Source organism: Lepidochelys kempii, chromosome 2 (genome assembly GCF_965140285.1).
Source record: "Lepidochelys kempii isolate rLepKem1 chromosome 2, rLepKem1.hap1, whole genome shotgun sequence".
In the NCBI taxonomy this organism is placed as follows: Eukaryota; Metazoa; Chordata; order Testudines; family Cheloniidae; genus Lepidochelys; species Lepidochelys kempii.
The window spans coordinates 10,224,266-10,245,701 of NC_136381.1; the positions used below are offsets into that span (position 1 = coordinate 10,224,266).

Here is a 21,436-nt window from a genome sequence, read left to right on the forward strand (position 1 = left end):
CTACCAACTGTCTCTGAGGATGCCAGTCTTCCTGGTGTCCACCAGAAAGAGTTTCCTTGTATAAAAGTCCTCTTTCTACAACAAACCTGGATCGATTAGAAGAGCTGAGAGGCGGTGGGTTGCTCCGTGCCGCCGTCCAAGCTCTCTGGAGGCTTTCATCTGCTTTCTGTTCGGTCTGGAACTGTTCCCTTGATGCTGGAGACATCAGTCCCTCATTGGATTGGGGACCTAGGCTTGGTCCCTCTGGAAGCGATATAAGGGATGGAGCTGTTTCTGTTGACTGTGAACCGCTCTCCGCTGGTGCACTATGTTGGGATTCAGGCTCCGGCTGAGCCTCTTGTGTAGAGTTATCGGCTGTTGCCAGTTCAGGTTCGGTGGGGCCCTCTGGTGTTGAGGTTGCAAGTACTGGATTCAGTGCTGGCACGGGGTCTGGTGTTGGTTGTTTGGCTGGTTCCGGTTCTGGGACTGGTTCCGTCTGGGTGTCTGGGACTGGATCCACTACTGCTGTTGCAGACATTGGCCTGGGGTCCAGGTCCATCACCTCTGACTGGGTCCTGATAGAAGTTTCCGGAACAGAGCTAGGCCTCACGGCTTGTTTAGCCTGGCTGCGGGTGACCATTCCCACCCTCTTGGCCTGCTTCACATGATTGGCTAAGTCTTCCCCCAACAGCATGGGGATGGGATAATCATCATAGACTGCAAAAGTCCACATTCCTGACCAGCCCTTGTACTGGACAGGCAACTTGGCTGTAGGCAAATTGAAAGAGTTGGACTTGAAGGGTTGAATCGTCACTTGGATCTCTGGGTTGATTAAATTGGGGTCCACTAAGGAAGCATGGATAGCTGACACTTGTGCTCTGGTGTCCCTCCACGCGGTGACCACCTTCCCGCCCACACTCACAGTTTCCCTCCGCTCCAAGGGTATCTGGGAGGTATCTGGGCCTGTGGACCTCTGGTGTGATTCCGGTGCAATGAACTGTAATCTGTTGGGGTTCTTGGGGCAGTTGGCCTTTACATGCCCCAGCTCGTTACACTTAAAACATCGTCCAGCTGACGGGTCACTGGGGCGAGGAGGGTTGCTGGAGAATGGGGTGGTGGGACGATAAGGGGTCTGGAGGGTTCTTTGGGAGGTAGGTGGGGCTTTGGGCGGCCCCCGGGAATAGGGTGTGGTCTGGGGTGGTCCCTTCTGGTCTCCGCTCCAACTGCGACCAGTTTTCTTCTTCTCTGCCACCTCCACCCATCTGGCTCCAATCTCTCCTGCCTCAATTACAGTTTTGGGTTTCCCATCTAGGATGTATCTTTCTATTTCCTCAGGAACACCCTCTAAGAATTGTTCCATTTGCATTAGGAAGGGCAAATTTACTGGAGATTCAACACTTGCTCCTGATATCCAGGCATCCCAATGTTTCACAATGTGGTAGGCATGTCGGGTAAATGACATGTCTGGTTTCCACCTTAGGGCTCTGAACCTCCGACGAGACTGCTCGGGTGTTATCCCCATTCTGACTCTTGCCTTGGATTTAAACAGTTCATACTTGTTCATGTGTTCTTCAGGCATTTCAGCTGCCACCTCAGCTAAGGGTCCACTGAGCTGCGGCCTCAGCTCTACCATGTATTGGTCAGTAGAGATGTTGTACCCAAGGCAGGCCCTTTCGAAGTTTTCTAGGAAGGCCTCAGTATCATCGCCTGCCTTGTAGGTGGGGAACTTTCTGGGATGGGAAGTGGTACTTGGAGAAGGATTACTAGGGTTTGTTGGGATATTCTGCTGAGCCTTTATCTTCTCCATCTCCTCCACATACTTCCTCTCTTTTTCCTTCTCCTCCAGTTCTTTGTCCCTCGCTTCCATAGCTCTCCTGTGAGCAGCCGCTTGGTGTTGTTCTGCCTCCCTTTCTTGTTCCTTCTTCAGCTGCATGAGTTCTATCTGTCTTTCATGTTCCCTTTGTCTCTGCTTGGCCACAAAGCAGAGAAAAAACAATCTGCTTTCAGTTTCAACTGCTTTCTGGACTTCCGTTCCAAAGAAAAAAAAATTTCCTTTTTAAAATCTGTATTTCTAGTTCAAAAAATCTCAACTGGATCTCAAAATGATTTCAGGTTATTCCCACCACTGTGCCACCATGTCAAGGTTCCTTCCCCACTCTGAACTGTAGGGTACAGATGTGGGGACCTGCATGAAAAAAACCTCCTAAGCTTATCTTTACCAGCTTAGGTCAAAACTTCCCCAAGGTACAAAATATTCCCCCCGTTGTCCTTGGACTGGCCGCTACCACCACCAAACTAATACTGGTTACTGGGGAAGAGCTGTTTGGAAACGTCTTTCCCCCCAAAATACTTCCCAAAACCCTGCACCCCACTTCCTGGACAAGGTTTGGTAAAAAGCCTCACCAATTTGCCTAGGTGACTACAGACCCAGACCCTTGGATCTTAAGAACAATGAACAATCCTCCCAACACTTGCACCCCCCCTTTCCTGGGAAATGTTGGATAAAAAGCCTCACCAATTTGCATAGGTGACCACAGACCCAAACCCTTGGATCTGAGAACAATGAAAAAGCATTCAATTTTTTACAAGAAGACTTTTAATAAAAAATAGAAGTAAATAGAAATAAAGAAATCCCCCCTGTAAAATCAGGATGGTAGATATCTTACAGGGTAATTAGATTAAAAAAACATAGAGAACCCCTCTAGGCAAAACCTTAAGTTACAAAAAAGATACACAGACAGAAATAGTTATTCTATTCCGCACAATTCTTTTCTCAGCCATTTAAAGAAATCATAATCTAACACATACCTAGCTAGATTACTTACTAAAAGTTCTAAGGTTTCAGAGGAACAGCCGTGTTAGTCTGTATTCGCAAAAAGAAAAGGAGTACTTGTGGCACCTTAGAGACTAACCAATTTATTTGAGCATGAGCTTTCGTGAGCTACAGCTCACTTCATCAAAAGTTCTAAGACTCCATTCCTGGTCTATCCCCGGCCAAGACGACTACAGACAGACCCAGACCCTTTGTTTCTCTCCCTCCTCCCAGCTTTTGAAAGTATCTTGTCTCCTCATTGGTTATTTTGTCAGGTGCCAGCGAGGTTACCTTTAGCTTCTTAACCCTTTACAGGTGAGAGGAGCTTTCCCCTGGCCAGGAGGGATTTCAAAGGGGTTTACCCTTCCCTTTATATTTATGACAACTTTTATGTAGAAATCCATGATTAAATCAAGTCTTCCTGACCAGTGATTTTAAATTATGATTTAAATCTATTTGATTTAAACCAAATCCACCTTGCTGCTCAGTAAGACATGGTCATGGAAGAAGAGTAAAGACTTAAATAACTTGAAGAAATTTAACCTTGGAGAGAAGATACTAGAAACACTGAGAATTGTGTCTGAATAATATATTCATATTGGAAGAATCTCTAATGTTAGAGCACTAGGATTTGTGTGTACTTACAAATTTAATGTAGATGAGTGACAGTTTTATTCAATCTTTCAAATGAAAAAAAGCTTAATTATTGGTGGTGCAAATGTTTTCAGTCTATAGAATACCTAGGTGTGTGCTTGAAGGCAGAGCAGAATGTGTGGAGATTTGCTGAGGGGCTCTGAGGGTATGTCTACGCAGCAACTAGACACCTGTGGCTGGTCAGTGCCAATCAACTCAGGCTCACGGTTCTTGGGCTCTAAGGCTGTTTGTTTGAAGTGTAGACTTCAGGGCTTGGGCTGGAGCCCAAGCTCTGGGAAACCTCGAAGCTCGTAGGGTCCTAGAGCCTGGGCTCCAGCCTAAGCCTGCAAGTCTACACTGCAGTAAAACAGTCCCGCAGCCCAAGCCTCGTGAGTCAGAGTCTGCTGGCACAGGCCGGCCACGGGTTTTTATTGCAGTGTAGACGTACCTTGAGAGGAGAAGTCTCTTCTTGGAAAGTGAATGATTTGTCTCCTGTCTTGAAGCATGAGGAGTCTCATGGGGGAAGTATATATTTGTTACTTTGCATCTGTTCCATTCACCAACTTCTTTCTGAGAAGTTCTGGTTAAGGAAGGCTAGCATCAATACCAAGAATCCATTATCCAGATTAGTTACTTTTCTTGTAGCTGACTGTATTGAAGCATATATTTAGTTTAAAATTTTCAGCAAGGTGCCTTGTTCCTTGTAGCTTCCTTATTTGTGGCGGTTGGGGAGAGAGATGGGACTGAATGCCTTGTGTTGTTCGAAAGCTATTTTTCTAGCTGATCTTTTAGTTAGTGGTATAGGTGGTCTTTGAAGAGAATCCCATTCAGCTCTTGGCTGAAATGATGGTGGCAGTATCGGTCCTGGAGGCTGAAAGTGTGAGTGAAAGTGGGAAGAAGCTTAGATCTGCAACAAATCCATAGATAATCCGTCCCCTCACAGAAAAAAATAAGTTGTGTGCTATTTTAACAGGCTATTAGTTCTACAGAGCAAATATTTAATTACTAGAACATGAAAAGAATGATCTGTCTATTTCTATCAGCATTTTTCTCTTTCGTAATTTACAAGTAAAATTATTCTCTCTGAAAGGAAGGCTTTCTATATACAGTAGTGCTATATATTCAGAATATATGTTGTCTATATATCTCAATATTTCTTGAGGATGTTTGGTCTTTATTTTTCATGTTGCCCAGTACACTGGTTATAGTTGATGTTGGGCTGTTTGCTCAGTGTTAGAGGGTGGATTGCCATTGTGACGGGTTCGGTCACAGAGACCCCCTTGGGACTGTCGCCTGTTGTGCTGAGACTACCTCTGAGCCCATTTTCTCTGCCAATTTGGGCCTCCAGACTCCTGCCTTGTTGAGCAAGATATGCCAGTCTGCTCCAACATAGACCCAGGGTCTGAACCACCCTCCCAAAAGCTGCAGACTTAACTTTAAAACAGCTTGGCAAGTGCTCCTGTCTCTAGCACCCAGATACCCAGCTCCCAATGGGATCCAAACCCCCAAATAACTCTGTTTTACTCTGTATAAAGCGTATACAGGATAAACTCATAAATTGTCTGCCTTCTATAAAACTGATAGAGAGGTATGCACAGCTGTTTGCTCCCCCAAGTATTAATTACTTACTCTGGGTTAATTAATAAGCAAAAGTGATTTTATTAAGTATAAAAAGTAGTATTTAAGTGGTTCCAAGTAATAATGGACAGAACAAAGTAAGTTTATCAAGCAAAATAAAAAGAAACATGCAAGTCTAAGCCTAATAAAGTAGGAAACGGAATACAGGTAAATCTCACCCTCAAGATGTCCCAATAAGCTTCTTTCACAGACTAGACTCCTTCCTAATCTGGGCCCAATCCTTTTCAGACCAACATTGTGGTTTATGGCTGTATCCAGCAATCACTCACACCACCTTAGTTATAATTCTTTGTCCCAGTTTCTTTCGCATCTCTTTGGGGTGGAGAGGCCATCTCTTGAGCCAGCTGAAGACAAAATGGAGAGGCTTCCAGGGCATTTTATATTCTCTTGTGGGCAGAAACCCCTTCGTTCTTCTGTGCAAAGTCACAGCACCTAGATGGAGTTTGTAGCCACCTGGGCAATTCACATGTCCATGAATGATTCAGCTTTTTGCAGGCAGATGCCATTGTTTACATATTAGTTTGAACGTTCACAGGAAAGCGCAGATGTGGATTGGCATCTCCCAAAGTCCATTGTCAGTTAAGTGTTTCTTGATAGGATTATTCTCAGTAAGTGCCCATTCTCAAGAAGCTGACCAAATGCGTCACTGAGGGTGCTTAGAATCAAACACATTGAGATACAAGTACATAGCCAATATTCATAACTTCAAATACAAAAATGATAAACATACAGACAGCATAATCATAACCAGCAAATTACTATAGTCACCTTACTTTCTTTAGACACCTTACTTGACCTCCTTTGTACAAGATTTGGTGCTACTATAGGACCTTGGTTGCAACAGTAATTTACACGATCACAGTTCATGTCAATAACATCACAGCCATGTTTAATGTCTCAGTGATACGTAATTAGAGATGGAAGAATAAAAACAAGTAACTCAGTGCCTTCTCAGCTCATGGGATGGAGGTATTGTGTGAGTAATTATACACTATCTTTTATATTGCAGACATTATAAGAAACGTTGTCAAGGTCGGATGCGGAAACATGTTGGTGATCTGTGTCTACAAGCTGGGATGTTACAAGATTCCTTGGTACATTATCATATGGCTGTGGAATTTCTGCGGTCTGTAAATGACTTTTTGTGGCTTGGAGGTAGGCTTAATTGATGCTGATAAAACTCAAATGCTTTAAGATTCTGGTATGAAGCAAATGATGGTAGCTTTTTGTAGCCTTCCTGCTGCAATATAAAAAGGCAGCAATTAAATGCTCTTAAAAGACACTTAAAAAAATCCAATAAAATGTGACTTGAAAATCAAGCCAAAATAATTAGGATGTGACTAAGAATGCAAGGAAAATACTGTTTGTTATAGAAAGTGAGAATTTAGCATATTTGAAATATAAAATATGTGCTTCTGTAGCATAACTAAATTATGTATGACTTGTTTAATAGCTGTTTTTAAAAAGATGATCTTAGTCCTCAGGTAAATAGGTGTGGGGAAAAATGTTTCAAATCGTACCTATATGAGGCATAGTAAAGATTGGATGAAAAAATGTATGCCCCTGTGGCTGCCAAATCCACATATATTTAACTTACATTGACCATACCTTCACCATACTTTCACCTCATGCAAATCAGTTTTGGCCCCTAGGCTTCACCTCTTTGAAGGCCTTTTTTTTTTGTTGTGGTGCTGTTGCCTTTTCTCCTAGGTGCACAAGTGGTCATTGGACTCTTAGCTGCTGATTCTCATTCCTCTGTAGAATCATAGAAGTGTAGGGACCTCAATCCATCATCTAGTCCAGTCCCCTGCTCTCAAGGCAGGACTATGTAATAACAAGACCATTCCTGACAGGTGTTTGTCTAACCTGTTCTTAAAAACCTCCAATGATGGAGATTCCATAACCTCCCTAGGCAATTTGTTCCCGTGTTTAACTACCCTGACAGTTAAGTTTTTTCCTAATGTCCAACCTCCATTGCTGCAATTTAAGCCCATTGTTTCTTGTCTTATCCTCAAAGGTTAACAAGAACAATTTTTCACCCTCCTCCTTGTAACAACCTTTTATGTACTTGAAAACTTTTATCATGTACCCCCTCAGTCTTCTCTTCTCCAGACTAAACAAATCCAGTTTTTTTCAATCTTCCCTCCTAGGTCATGCTTTCTGGACCTTTACATCATCCATGTAGAGAAATCACTAGCAGCTCCTGCTGCTCTGCTCTTTGCTTCTCCTTCAGCTCCTCTAAGATACGTATACACTTTGAGCTGGAGGTGTAAATTCTGGTGCAATGCGACGTATCCACGCTAGATCTGATCAAGCGGTTGAGCTAAAAATAGCATAGCTGCAACAGTACAAGTGGCAAAAGGGGCTAGCTACTTCAAGTATTTAGCTATCCAAGATTCTAAGTATGTACTTAGGGTGGCTATCTGTTCACACTGCCATACCTACAATCTATTTTTAGTGCACTAGGTTGATTGGAGCTAGCATGCGGTATATATCCTTAAGCTGGAATTTGCACCTCCAGCTAAGTGTAGACATACCCCCACAGACACGTCTTTGGGTTATTTTACTTCATGGCTCCCCTCTTGCAAAAGATCTGTCAGCTTCAGCCACTCTACTTCCTGTCTTTTTCCTTCCTCTTTTGAGAAAGGAACAATGGTACTTAGAATGTTCTGTTCTGGCACGGGAAGGAGCCAGGCAACATTTTTACTCCTGAAGTAAAATGGGTGCAGTGGTATATGTGCAGCCATACGCCTGTTACACTTGGTGCGTATCATTGACCATGGCAAGGAGGAGCAGGGCTGGCGACCCCACTGCCCAGACAGGTGTGGCCCCTTCTTTATGTTAGAGGTTGCTGAAAGCATCGTGATGGAGAGATCCATGGGGCCAAAATTGAGAGAGTTGCGTTGTAGCCCCTGTGCATTGACTTTCAGCACTACTGTGGTCCCTCCATCGTGATGAGGGGCTCGAGAGCCAAGCCTGGCTGAACACACTAAGCAGTGGGGTTGATAGCACTGATCCCCCTTGCCGCTGCTGTGGGGCTGGCTTCTGTACCAGGGCTCCCCTCTGGGGTCCTGCCTGGCTTTGATCCATTTCCAGCCGACCATGTTCCTTCTCAGGGATGGGGAATGAGATTGCACTTGGGCTGGACACGCTTGAAGGCAGAGGGACGGAGTGTGGTGTGACCTCGGTAGGCACAGCGGGGATGGTTTTGCAGGGATTTGCAATGGGAAAAATTTCTGTGGGTGCCCCTGGCAGAGTGAGGTTTTTGAGGCTCTGTTTATAGGATTATAAAGTATAATACTTCATGTCATGTAATGAATTGATTCTGTTAATTAAATATTTATTTATCTTTAATCTCCAGCTGCTCTTGAAGGTTTATGCTCCGCATCAGTTATCTATCACTACCCTGGTGGCACAGGAGGGAAAGCTGGGGTTCGTAGGGCACAAGGTACTTCTCTTCCTGCTGAGGCAGGCAACAGACACAGACCAGGTAAACGGGGCTTCTGTTCTGACTTTTTTTCCCAGATGCTTAGTAATGGCAACCTGTAATCTATAGTCTTTTACCCCATGTGTAATAAGAATTTCACACAAGAGTAAAAATGGTATTAAACTGAACTACATTTTTTTTGTTAGAAGATTTATTTTTTATTATAAAAATCCTATGGTTTTGTAATGATATTAAGAAATGAGCTTACCCAGAGATAGAGAGAGAATTTGTTCAAAATTTCTCTGGTTGTGTGTTAAGACCAGGATTCTACTTAAGATTTGGAAAAAATCATTCAGCACGGAAAAACACAGGCAATTTTCAGAAATTATATAAATGGTGCGAGAGGGATATATGTGTTGATAAGGATAAGAAGGGTATGTTCAGTATCCAAAGGCTTTTGGTGTTCTTTATTCAAAGACTTGTTTGGAAGACCCTATCACTTTGTTTAAAACCTTGCATATATACTCTGCCAATAATGCATGTTACTTGTATGAATTATAATATCAATTTTAAACAAAGCCCATTTAGTAGGTCTTTTATTAAAATGTTGGTTGTAAAATTAAACACCAGTCAGGAAACTGACAACTTGCCATTGTAAGACTTTTGTATGTTAGTTGTAAATATTTTAATTGTATAGCTTTTTATGAAATGGGTTACCTTCCTTGGAGAGAGTGCCTGCTTGCTATTTAGAGTTAAAAAAATAAAACAAAACAAAATCCCCATTCCCTTGTTTACATAAGAACGGCCATACTGGGTCAGACTGGGTCCATCAAGCTCAGTATCCTGTCCTCTGATAGTGGCTAATGGCAGGTGCCCCAAAGGGAATGAACAGACAGGTTTATCATCAAGTGATCCTTGCTCAGTCACCCAATCCGAGCTTCTGGCAAACAGAGGCTAGGGACACCATTCCTGCCCATCCTGTCTAATAGCTGATCATAAATTTGTTTTTAAATTGTGATCAGAACTAATTCCATCTTGTAAAAATAGCTTTACTTAATCGACATATCAAAAACTAGCAAACCTTTATTTTGCAGTTTCAAAGAATGAATTACAAATTATATGTATTGACATTTCAACTTTACAGTAAAAGAGCATGTTTCAAAAAATTACACCAGGTATTTGTCATTTAAGTAAATAAAGTTTTGTCCAGCTGGTCCCATAACCTGTTAAAATGAGTCTTACAAGTTGGACAAGATGATATCTCACTCACAAAGCACACAGTTGTGGCTCTCTTCGCTTCTCAACAAAGACTTAATAATAGATGTTGCAGTGAGGTCTCGTTACTAAAACTTATTTTTACAAAAGTATATTATCATAATTAAGTGATAGTTGTCAGAATAACTGAACAAAATACATTTTGTGATGTATTACTACTTCATTTGTTGTTTTGTAATTTAATAATTTGCAGTGTCTTCCAGTCACTTCTGCAAGTTGTATATTTAATACACTGTTAAATATAAAACTTCTTAAATTTCTTGTTTAAAAGCTTTTCAATAAGCTACTCTCTGCATCAAGTAAAAAACTTTTATTCATAGAGACAACTAGTATTTTAATTCAGTCTGTTCTCTTCACTCCATACCTTTCAGGAACACACATCTTAATCTAGAGCGGTTATTTTACAGTCCACAAGATATCGTTCACTAGCTCCAGTTATTATTGCTGTCATTTTGGGGCCTAAATAGTTGGATTCTAATCTTTGTCGGAACAGGTACTACATCCTGATCCCAAACCATCTCTCCAAAAATATATATAAAGGTCTGATTACAACACAAACTTTGTACCCATTTTTGTATCTATCTCCTGTAAGGTTTTCTGACCGTTGTTTCCTCTTTAATACATACTGTTTGTGCAACTCCTTTCTGTCTGAAGTTTCTTACTTTTTCAGTTGCATTTCTGTTTGATTTTTTGCATTTTTAAAGGTGACTAGTAAAATAGCCTTATAGAATTAGATATAGAAAATTAATTCCAGTTTTCTCGTAGCTTTTAAATCTCTAGTTTACCTGTCTGGTCTAGAGGCTGAGAATCAGTTTAAGGAAGTACAAGCTATTGGATAAAGAACACCAATAATTTGGGGCTATTAAGCCCTCATTTGACATTTCAATTACCTTCTCCAAGGTCGAGAGCAACAGGATGCTGTATTTATTTTAAAAAAAAATTATAGTCTATTCTCTCAAATGCTATCTCCTTTTACCATATATTTGACATAAATGGTTTGAGTTGTTTTGTGTAAGGCCTACCCAACATCTCATATTAGAATCTCATGGAGTTCTTGAGAGGTAGGGAGCGTTTCTTTCTGCTACCCAACCTTGACTGAAGTCTACCACCAACATGCATTCACAGTTTCTGAAGAGCCATGCTCTGTGATGGTAGAGTCCATTAAAAAATCTCAGAAAAATGGGATGATCTTTTTAAAGAAAGTAAGAAGACATGAAAAAAGTATAAGGGTCCTAATGGTAGTAATTGTGTGTTAAATACTCTACAATTATTTAAGTGTGCTCCTAGAAGAGCATTACATCTGATAATTTAATAGCCCAATTAGGAAAATATCATGCTGGCAGAGTAAAACAGGATTATTTATATTCAAGCACTTACAGGGAGACTGTTTTATGGAACCTTGCTAACAAAAAAAAAAAAAAAAGGTGGGGGGACTAAAAATTAAGATCTACTAGGAGATGACTCTAAAATATCAAGAAAAATTCAAGAAAAATATTAATTGCTTTTGGTTTGGTCTTAAAACTAATAACTGTTTTCTGAATTTTTTTTTAAAAAAAACATTTAATATAGGTACAGGATATGGTAAATATGTTGTAATGAAACGACAATTGATGTGCTATGACTTCATTCAAGTTTTAAACAGGAATGTCTGCTGGATTTTAATAATTTTCCTGTAATTCTGCTCATGACTGATAATAGTTGTAAAATATATTGCAATAGTGTACTTTATGTTGGCTATATTTTTAAGGCTGAAAAAAATCATTTTTTTTTCTCTCCTCCTAGGGGCACAAGAAGTTCTCATTGACCCAGGTACTTTGTCTTTTTGCTTGTTTTCTGACAGTAAGCTTTTTTTTTGGTTTGTTGTTACTTGTTTTGCATCTGTGTGGATGGTTACAGCTAAATTTTCAAAATTGTTTCTGACTTTGTGCCTCAGTTTTTGGTATCAGTTTGATAAAGCGTGGGCCTGATTTGACTCTTAGTTTTGTGGATGCTCAGGACTTCTGAAAATCAGGCCCAAGATATATCAAGTCACTTATCCAAAACTTGATAGGCATTTTTAAAAATATGAACCTGTGACTTTGTCATGATCATATGGATTTTGGAGAACACTGTCTAAATAACATCAGAATGGCTAGAAATCTGGCCTAACTTTCTCTTTCCATGTACTTACAAGAACTCCTTGATTATTTTTTTTTCCCCCCCCAGTTACATTTTTAGTAATGCTGTGAGGTAGCGGTTTAGTGCCGTTTTCTAGAGCAGTAATGTTGACTTTACTTTGTTCTCAAGACAGTGTCTTCCTAGCATTCTTAGTCCTGTGGGTTTTTTTCTGTTTCAATAATTACTTTGCTCAAATTCTGAAGCAGCATTCGGTTTACCACCAAAAGGCTGTTGATGACAAAAGAGGATTTACAAATTGTAGCTTGTTTGTTAAACCAAAATTATGTGATTTGGGATTCGTTTATTTAGTCTATTCACAAGGTGTCACTTGAGACATCTGAGTATCAGACAATAAAAACCAAATAGAATGCATCAAGACATAAATACAGTACTCACCTGGACACTATCAAGGCATCTGGCACTATGACAAACCCAATAGCTGTGATGCAAGCCACCCAACCCATTTCAGTGGGATCTATTCCCATTTAGCAATTGTCAAGGTTCCTCCCCCACTCTGAACTCTAGGGTACAGATGTGGGGACCTGCATGAAAAACCTCCTAAGCTTATCTTTACCAGCTTAGGTCAAAAACTTCCCCAAGGTACAAAATATTCCACCCGTTGTCCTTGGATTGGCCGCTACCACTACCAAACTAATACTGATTACTGGGGAAGAGCTGTTTGGAAACGTCTTTCCCCCCAAAATACTTCCCAAAACCCTGCACCCCACTTCCTGGACAAGGTTTGGTAAAAAGCCTCACCAATTTGCCTAGGTGACTACAGACCCAGACCCTTGGATCTTAAGAACAATGAACAATCCTCCCAACACTTGCACCCCCCCTTTCCTGGGAAATGTTGGATAAAAAGCCTCACCAATTTGCATAGGTGACCACAGACCCAAACCCTCGGATCTGAGAACAATGAAAAAGCATTCAGTTTTCTTACAAGAAGACTTTTAATAAAAATAGAAGTCAATAGAAATGAAGAAATCCCCCCTGTAAAATCAGGATGGTAGATATCTTACAGGGTAATTAGATTCAAAAACATAGAGAACCCTTCTAGGCAAAACCTTAAGTTACAAAAAAGATACACAGACAGAAATAGTTATTCTATTCAGCACAGTTCTTTTCTCAGCCATTTAAAGAAATCATAATCTAACACATACCTAGCTAGATTACTTACTAAAAGTTCTAAGACTCCATTCCTGGTCTATCCCCGACAAAGACAGAATATAGACAGACCCACAGACCCTTTGTTTCTCTCCCTCCTCCCAGCTTTTGAAAGTATCTTGTCTCCTCATTGGTCATTTTGGTCAGGTGCCAGTGAGGTTACCTTTAGCTTCTTAACCCTTTACAGGTGAGAGGAGCTTTCCCCTGGCCAGGAGGGATTTCAAAGGGGTTTACCCTTTCCTTTATATTTATGACAGCAATATGAATAGAAGAAGAAAAAAGGAACAGGTACAAGAGTGGGTATGCGGTAAACATGGTTCAGAATAGGCCAGCTGAAGAAATGAGACTTGCAGCACAACCTAAAGGCGGCTTGTTACATAAGCACTAATGAAAAATACTTCTACCCTGGTGCTCTGTAGCAGGAGTGGTTGAGCACTTTGCAACAAAAAGTTCACTTTCTTCTTTTAAATATATTTAATTATAATTTCATAATTTTCCTTGCCCCCAGTTAATGTAATATGAAACACCTTACCAATGTATTTCAGTTTTTCATATGCAAATAAATTTTTTCTGGGAACAATTGTTTTAAAATGAAGATATCCAAAATAAGCTGAAAAAGGGCTGTTTTATATAGAAATGACAGTTGGAATGTTCCATTGTTTTAAAACTAGTACAGATTATAAAGACTGTCTGTTACTTTCTTTAAAAATAAACACATGATACAGTGAAACTGCCAAATGGGTCACCTTAAATTGAAACGACCATTTCAAATAGTTTCAGTCACTGTTTAAAGTTTTATTTTTAAGTGAAGATCACTCTTCTCTATTTTCTCGACAGCTGTTCATAGCTCAGTTGCTTAGAATTAAATGAAAAATTGTCCAGTAGTTTTCATATGAACAGTATCTTATTTGTTCCCATATGAGGTTAGTGCTGCTCTGTAGATGTCTAAACAGTATTCACTTTTTGGTTTAGGGATTCTTCAGTAGCTTTTATTACTAAATAAGCTTTCTCACAAAGGGAATTGATGTAAGAATGTAAGATCCCAATTTTCTCCTTCAATTCTGCAGTTGGAGGGGAGCCTGTGCCCATGGATTAAGCTTGGAGGCATAAAAGGGGAGAGTGCCACCACTGCTTTTTTTCCTCATGGCTTGTGGAAGCCGGGTTGTTTGCAGTAACTTAAGCTGTAGAACTTCTTATGGAGGATTCTACATGTTCAATTCCACCTCTGTTACTCTGTTTTGTGAAAGTGTAAATTTGACTGGAATGAAGGAAAGTAGTGTGTGATCTCTTTTGAGAGAAGAACATAAGAATGGCTATATTGGATCAGAACAAAGGTCCATCTAGCCCCGTATCTTGTCTTCCAACAGTGGCAAATGCCAGGTGCTTCAGAGGGAATGAACAGAACAGGTAATCGAGTGATCCATCCCCTGTTGCCCATTCCCAGTTTCTGGCAAAAAGAGGCTAGGGACACCATCCCTGCCCATACTGGCTAATAGCCTTTGATAGACCTGTCCTCCATGAATTATCTCGTTCTTTTTTGAACTCTGTTAGACTTGGGCTTCACAACATCTTCTGGCAAAGAGATCCACAGGTTGACTGTGCATTGTGTGAAGAAATACTTCCTTTTCTTTTGTTTTAAACTTGCTTCCTGTTAATTTCATTTGATGACCCCTAGTTCATGTGTTACGAGAAGGAGTAAATAACACTTCCTTATTTACTTTCTCCACACCAGTCATAATTTTATAGACCTCTATCATATCCCCCCCTTAGTAGTCTCTTTTCCAAGCTGAAAAGTCCAAGTCTTATTAATCTCTCCTCATATGGAAGCTGTTTCATACGCCTAATTATTTTTGTTGCCCTTTTCTGTATTTAAACCGAATAAAGGCAGGTAGAATCTCATTCTTGAAATGAATGACTTTGCCAGATGACTTAGGTAAAGTGGGTGCATTGTCAGGAACGTAAGAGATGCTGCAATGGATCAGACCAATTGTGGGTCTCGTATCCTGTCACTTCTAGTGATCAATGCTTTATTTATGATTTAGGGGAACGCAAAAATTCTCTATAATGCATCTAAATAGTTATATGTAGTGTTTACCCTTGTAGAACAAGATTTTATAATTCTTTCTTTATATACATATATAAAAATAGAGACAGAGAGAGGCAAGATATATTTTTAAAGGACTAGAGTTTTAAGTAATATTAAATTTTATCTAATTTTAGATTACTGGAAGAAAATGTGAAATTTTTCTTACAGTTCTGAATTTATTTCTTAATTTTGAACTAGGACATATAATCCCATCAAGATTGCCTTCTGTGTCTCAGGTTTTTTTTTGAAAGTGAGCTCCTGAATCTCCTTCAGTTCATCAACTTGAAGAAATTTCAGAGATCCTAGAGATTGTCAGCCATTCTGTTATAAACACTACTGTATTCTGGCAGTATTTTGTGTTGGTTCATTCTTTATATTACTAATCCTCTTCTGTTTTGATATCTCTATTGGCTTTAAGGCTTTATTATCTTCATAACTTCATTCATAACCATCTGCGGCTGCATCTAGTAAAAGGGCTTTATTTTTTATTTCAGGTAATTTGGAATCTTTATTTCCCTATTTTCTTATCAAAGCAGTCTTTTATTCAGAACATTATTCTCAGCTCATTCTTAACAGCACAAATTAAACCATTGAATACAAATTGTAGAATCACAGTTATAACACAAGGAGAGAAGAATCTGACCAAAAAGCTGAAGACGGAGCAGAGCTTTTAAAAAAAGTATTATTTTTGTGCTCCCCATGTGGTTTCTTTTAAATTTCGTGTCAGTTCAGGCTAGCCTGACAGTGACTTGAAATCTACTGCTCACTTTTTTTTCTCAGTTACTACCATAAAAGTCTGGATAAAGACTGTTTTAGCTTTAACAGCTCTATTTTTACAATATTGATTTTCCCCAAGTATATAGAATCATAGAAATATAGGAACCTTAATAGGTCATCTAGTCCAGTCTCCTGGATTGATGCAAGACTAAGTATTATCTTCTAGACCATCCCTGACAGCTGTTTGTCTAACCAGTTCTTAAAAACCTCCAGTGACAGAGATTCTACAGGTAATTTGTTCCTCTGGTTAACTACCCGACAGTTAAGTTTTTCCTACTATCTAACCTAAATCTCCCTTGCTGAAATTTAAGCCCACTGCTTCTTGTCCTAGCCTCAGAAGTTAAGAAAAACAATTTTTCTTTCTCCTTCTTGTAACAACCTTTTACAAACTTGATAACTGTTATGTCCCCTCTGTCTTCTCTTTTCCCGACTAAACAAACCCAAATTTTTCAATCTTTCCTCATAGACCGTGTTTTCTAGACCGTTAATCATTTTTGTTGGTCTCCTCTAGACTTTCTCCAATTTGTCCTGAAGTGTGGTGCCCAGAACTGTACTCCAGTTGAGACCTTATCAGTGCAGAGTAGAGTGGAAGAATTACTTCTGGTGTCTTGCTTACAACACTCCTGCTAATACATCCCAGAATATTTGCTTTTTTGCAACAGTACTGTATTTTTGAATCATATTTAGTTTGTGATCCAGTATAACCCTCAGATCCTTTTCTGCAGTACTCCTTCCTAGGCAGTCATTTCTCATTTTGTATTTGTTTGATTGACAGTTGATTATTCCTTCCTAGGTTGTAATACTTTTGCATTTGTACTTTTTGAATTTCATCCTCTAAAGCGCTTGCAACCTCTCACAGCTTGGTACTGTCTGAAAACTTTATAAGTATACTCTGTATATCCTTATCCAAATCATTCATGAAGGTATTGAACAGAAACAGACTCAGGACAGATCCTTGTGGGACCCCATTCGATATGCACTTCCAGCTTGATTTTTGAGCCATTAATGACTACTCTCGCAATATGGTTTTCCAGCCGACTGTGCACCCACCTTATAATAGGTTCGTCTAGGCTATACTTCTCTAGTTGGTGTATCAAAAGCCTTACTTAAGTTGAGATATGACAGCTACTGCTCCTTATCTCTACTGGAAATAACTTGCCTAATGCATCCCAAGACTGCATTAGCTTTTTTCACGGCCACATCACATTGGCGGCTTGTAGTCATCCTGTGATCGGCCAATACTCCAAGGTCCTTCTCCTCCTGATACCTGATATCACCACTGTCTGATACTAAGATTCAAAAATTTAAGACCTCTACTGACTGGAGGACTAAACCAGTTAGTCAGAGGTAGATATGGTGGGCCTCCACCAGTGATGTCCCTGGTGAGAAGCCCATTGCCCCACCTCTGATTGTTGGCAAGGGATAGGGTGCTAGGAATTCTATTAATGGTGCCCTTGGGTTTTATTTTTTTGGAAGGGAGGAAGGAGTCTCTTCTCACACTCCAGGACCTTGAGACTATTCTCCATGTTAGTGCTGCAGAGTGTTGCTGGTGCTGCAGAATTGTTAGTGTTGTTCTTGAAGCCTCCAGTGTAAAGCAAGTCTACAGGCTCATTTGGTGGTAAAGATGCTTGGCCAAGTTTACTGTCAGCAAAGCACAGTACTAGTGCCCTGTCCAGTTGGTCACAGGGACACTAACAGAGGTTTTCCTATGACAGGGTAAAGGCTCAGTCGGCATAACAGGATGCTGTCCCCTCGGCTGATACAAAGGTGCCCCCTTTATACATTGATACAAACAAGTTAAGTGTTAACTAACAAAGTCAGGCATGTACCGCCTTTATACCTTGTACCTTCTAGTTAGAACAAAACATCCTCATCCATTATCCTGTCATCACATTCTTATCTTATGAGGGGTCAATGTTTTCCTGTACAATCTCTTGGGAATTTGTTTACACAGTTGCTTGAGAACTGTAGGTGTTTCTGTACCATTCTCTCTGGTAAGGAACGTGCTTACTTAGTTAGCCAATACCTGGTGTGTTACTATACTGCCTAGGCCTACTCTGGTTCATACTCTTGGTTATGTCTAGGGCTCCAGCAAGACTGACATACACTCTACTCCTCCATCTTCTTGAGATTTGCAAAAATGGGGAGGGGAAGAAAAAGGTTTATCTTCTCATCTCTCTCCCAGCATCTATTCTGGGGAGGATCTGCTGTTTGAATAACTTTGGTATCTATTTTCTGGTAGCTTTCCTCAGTAGTGTTATGAAACCGACATGGTCCAAGGCTGCCTTGCTTTTTTTGTCCACCGGTATCTGAAGTGTTTTTAGTGAAAATGACCAGTCATCTTAATTTTACTCTGCTGCTGTGTGGGAAAACTTTTAGCAGCAGAGAAATATTGGAATTGTCTGCCTACAGATTCAGAAAGATGAAACTGTATCACTTATCTTTCAAATGTGAGTGAAATTTAATCTTTGCAACAGTAAGATAATTCTGCTAAAATTGATAGTTTAGGTCTTCTCCGTTCACTAGGGAAAAAGTCTTTCTCTCAACTAATGAGTGGATTTTTCGAACACTGATCAACTATATCAAAATAGTTCTCTCATGAAATATCCCTTCAGTATAATTTTGCACAATATTTTGATATTTTATTGGTAGAATAAGTTGGAGTATAGGCCTGTGAATATTAATATCTTATCCAAATGAATCATACTCTGAAAACTTGATGTACAATTTTAACTAATTCATCAGTTCTCACATGTTTATCTATGATTGTCCACTGGTTACTAATGGGGGATGCAAAGTAATCATTAGTCCTATCATTATTTGTAATGGATGGTTTTTCTGTCACCTCAAACTTTTGATTTCCATCTTTGGTCAAGTATGCAATAATATCCAGAGTGAAACATACATAGATCCAGTATTGACTCTTAATGGTGAAGGAGTTGTTACATGGAGGCCAGTAATTCATAAATGAAACATACATGGTGTGTAGAATGTGTAGCAATAAAATTATTATTTTACCTGGAAATGAAATACCATCGTTATATTAGATCTTCAGAATTCTGAACAACTTATTAAAAACTTAACACAATTTGTTTGATGTTCAGGATGGTTTCACATTGAGACTGTATACTGGATTTTGTGTGAGGGTCTGTTCCCCATTCCAGCTTGTTAACATTTTCTTCTGGTTTTAGGCTGTTACATAAACACAGTAATTGGAATATTTGACTTGAAAAATACTCGAATGTTTTTATATTATGCCAATAAACATCACTGGAACCAAAATTTAGTCCACTGCTAAATTTTAAGAGCGCTTACACCTGGATCACTATTGATTATTCAATGTTTATGTTGTATGTATGATATATCATGCAAATTTATATAAATAAGTTATAATTCTGTTTTCTAAACTGACAATTGTGAAGACATCCTGTTAAAAAGGACTTTACAGAAATTGTTGTTTCAGCTTTTAGATTTTCAAAATAGTAAATCTGTACCGCTTCTTATCACTGACTTCTGTATAAAATGATGTTTCTAATTGACTTGGAGCTGTAAAACATTTATAAAACTCTCCAGAGCTATATGTTCCTATTTAATAAATACATATAGTATCATATATACTAGTATCATGTTGCATGAAAAAAACAAAATGTTGTAAATACGTGCTAAATGGATTTGTACAGTAAAATTCTGTTGTATTTAAAGATATAACTTCTAAAATACATACTTTGAAAATTGCTCAATATTCCAGTTATAATAATGATAGTTTCATTATTAAGGTCCATAGTTTACTCTAAATAGGAAGAGCTTCTTTGAATTCTTAGCAAGGGCAATGGTTATTGTTTGTTAGTATTATTTGTATTGCGGGAGCCTCCAAAGAACCCAGTCAGGTTTCGGGCCCTATTGTGCTGGACTCTTAAACCCATGGGATATATGGTCCCTTTCCTTGAAGAGCTTGCAGCTTAAAAAGACAAAACACAAATGGACAAGGATAAACATACAAGCAAAGGAATTAGGGGGGTAATTAGGGTGGTATGGGCACAATATCTCATTGCTTAAATTTCCCCTTCTTTGACACAAACCCTTTATTTTAATTTTTGGGAAAGAGATGAAGCGAAGGGGAATAACAGGTGTTAATGATTAAATAGGCTTGGAGGGAGGCCAGAGAGTTGGAGGGGGCTGGTTGCAATATGTGCTTGGTTAGGGAGCCCTCAGGATGTGAGCTTGCTTCCTGTATCCCTGGTCTGACAGGCTCAGATCTGATGTCCTTTAGGAGGTGCTGCAAGGCTTATTTGTTTTCCTATGGTTTTCTGAGGTTGGGTATATGAAAGAGAGAAGTTCATTTTAAAGGCTTTCCAAGTGTTTTGATAGTGATTCCATCTGGTAGATTTTATGAAATTTGTTACGTAAAATTGTTTTGCACTAAACTTTTAAAAATATAAAATTTAAAATAAAACATAAACCATACAAATGGAAAGCTTCTCAAAGTTAAATTGTATCATTTTGAATGGGCTATGGTTATTTAATTCTTGAAGTAAACCCCCCCCCCCCTTTTTTAACAAAGTCTGAACATCCAGATAGGTATAGGTGACCATAAATTCATATATTGAATGTTCTTTCATAACCAGATAGCTATATCTCCTGTTTGCATTTTTTATGAGTGAATTAATTTTTTAGTTCATTTTAGTAAGGCATAATATTCTCCAGTCATTTGTCACTCAGCCAGGATATGGCTTCTTTATTTATTCATTATGTACACTTCACTGAAACCTATTTTGTATTTTAGCATATTAGATATGTTTAGTTTTAACTAGAAGCTTCCTGGTCATTCCTTACTCTGTTCTACTGTAGGTGCCCTCACTTCCAATGGTATAAATGCAGATACCAGTGCTGAAATAGGACGTGCCAAGAACTGTCTTGGCCCTGAAGACATCATAGATAAATATAAAGAGGCCATTTCTTACTACAGCAAGGTAATCTTATGTGCATTATGAAAAATTACCATACATGCATCAATTCCAGTATACTGTCAATGCATTTTTAGTTGGTGTTAAAGATCACCTGCCTTAAAGTACATATAAATGTAGGCACATTCTTTTCATTTGTGTAAGGGTACAATAATGTTGTAAGAAACATGAGTAACTTACAACAGTACAGCACACAGATGGAATACAGAGACTGCTTTCTGATAGAGGATCTGGCCATTTCAGAATTCTGGTTAAGCCTTCACACTATAAGGGACCAACCTCAAACTATGGGCATGGCTACACTAGAAACTTCAAAGCGCTGCTGCGGGAGTGCTTTGAAATGCAAGTGTGATCACGCGCGAATGCTGGGAGAGAGCTGGTAATCTGCCTCCACGAGGGGATTAGCTCAGAGCGCTGGGAGCCTCAGACTTGCTGCGCTCAAAGGGGTGATCTTTCACACCTCTGAGCCAGCAAGTTAGAGCGCTATAAAATATAAGTGTAGACAAGCCCTATGGTGTTCT

General features: G+C 39.4%; 1 protein-coding gene across 3 annotated transcripts in view; it reads left to right on the forward strand.

Annotated features, from left to right (window-relative positions):
- The window catches only part of TRAPPC9 (trafficking protein particle complex subunit 9), an 831,265-nt gene that overhangs the window by 25,035 nt on the left and 784,794 nt on the right, over positions 1 to 21,436 (forward strand). For all 3 annotated transcript variants that reach the window (XM_073330054.1, XM_073330052.1, XM_073330055.1), the window contains exons 3-6: positions 6,072 to 6,217; positions 8,424 to 8,552; positions 11,547 to 11,573; positions 20,800 to 20,921. In XM_073330054.1, the coding sequence (XP_073186155.1) occupies positions 6,072 to 6,217; positions 8,424 to 8,552; positions 11,547 to 11,573; positions 20,800 to 20,921 (424 nt within the window). The remainder of the gene's footprint in view (positions 1 to 6,071; positions 6,218 to 8,423; positions 8,553 to 11,546; positions 11,574 to 20,799; positions 20,922 to 21,436) is intronic.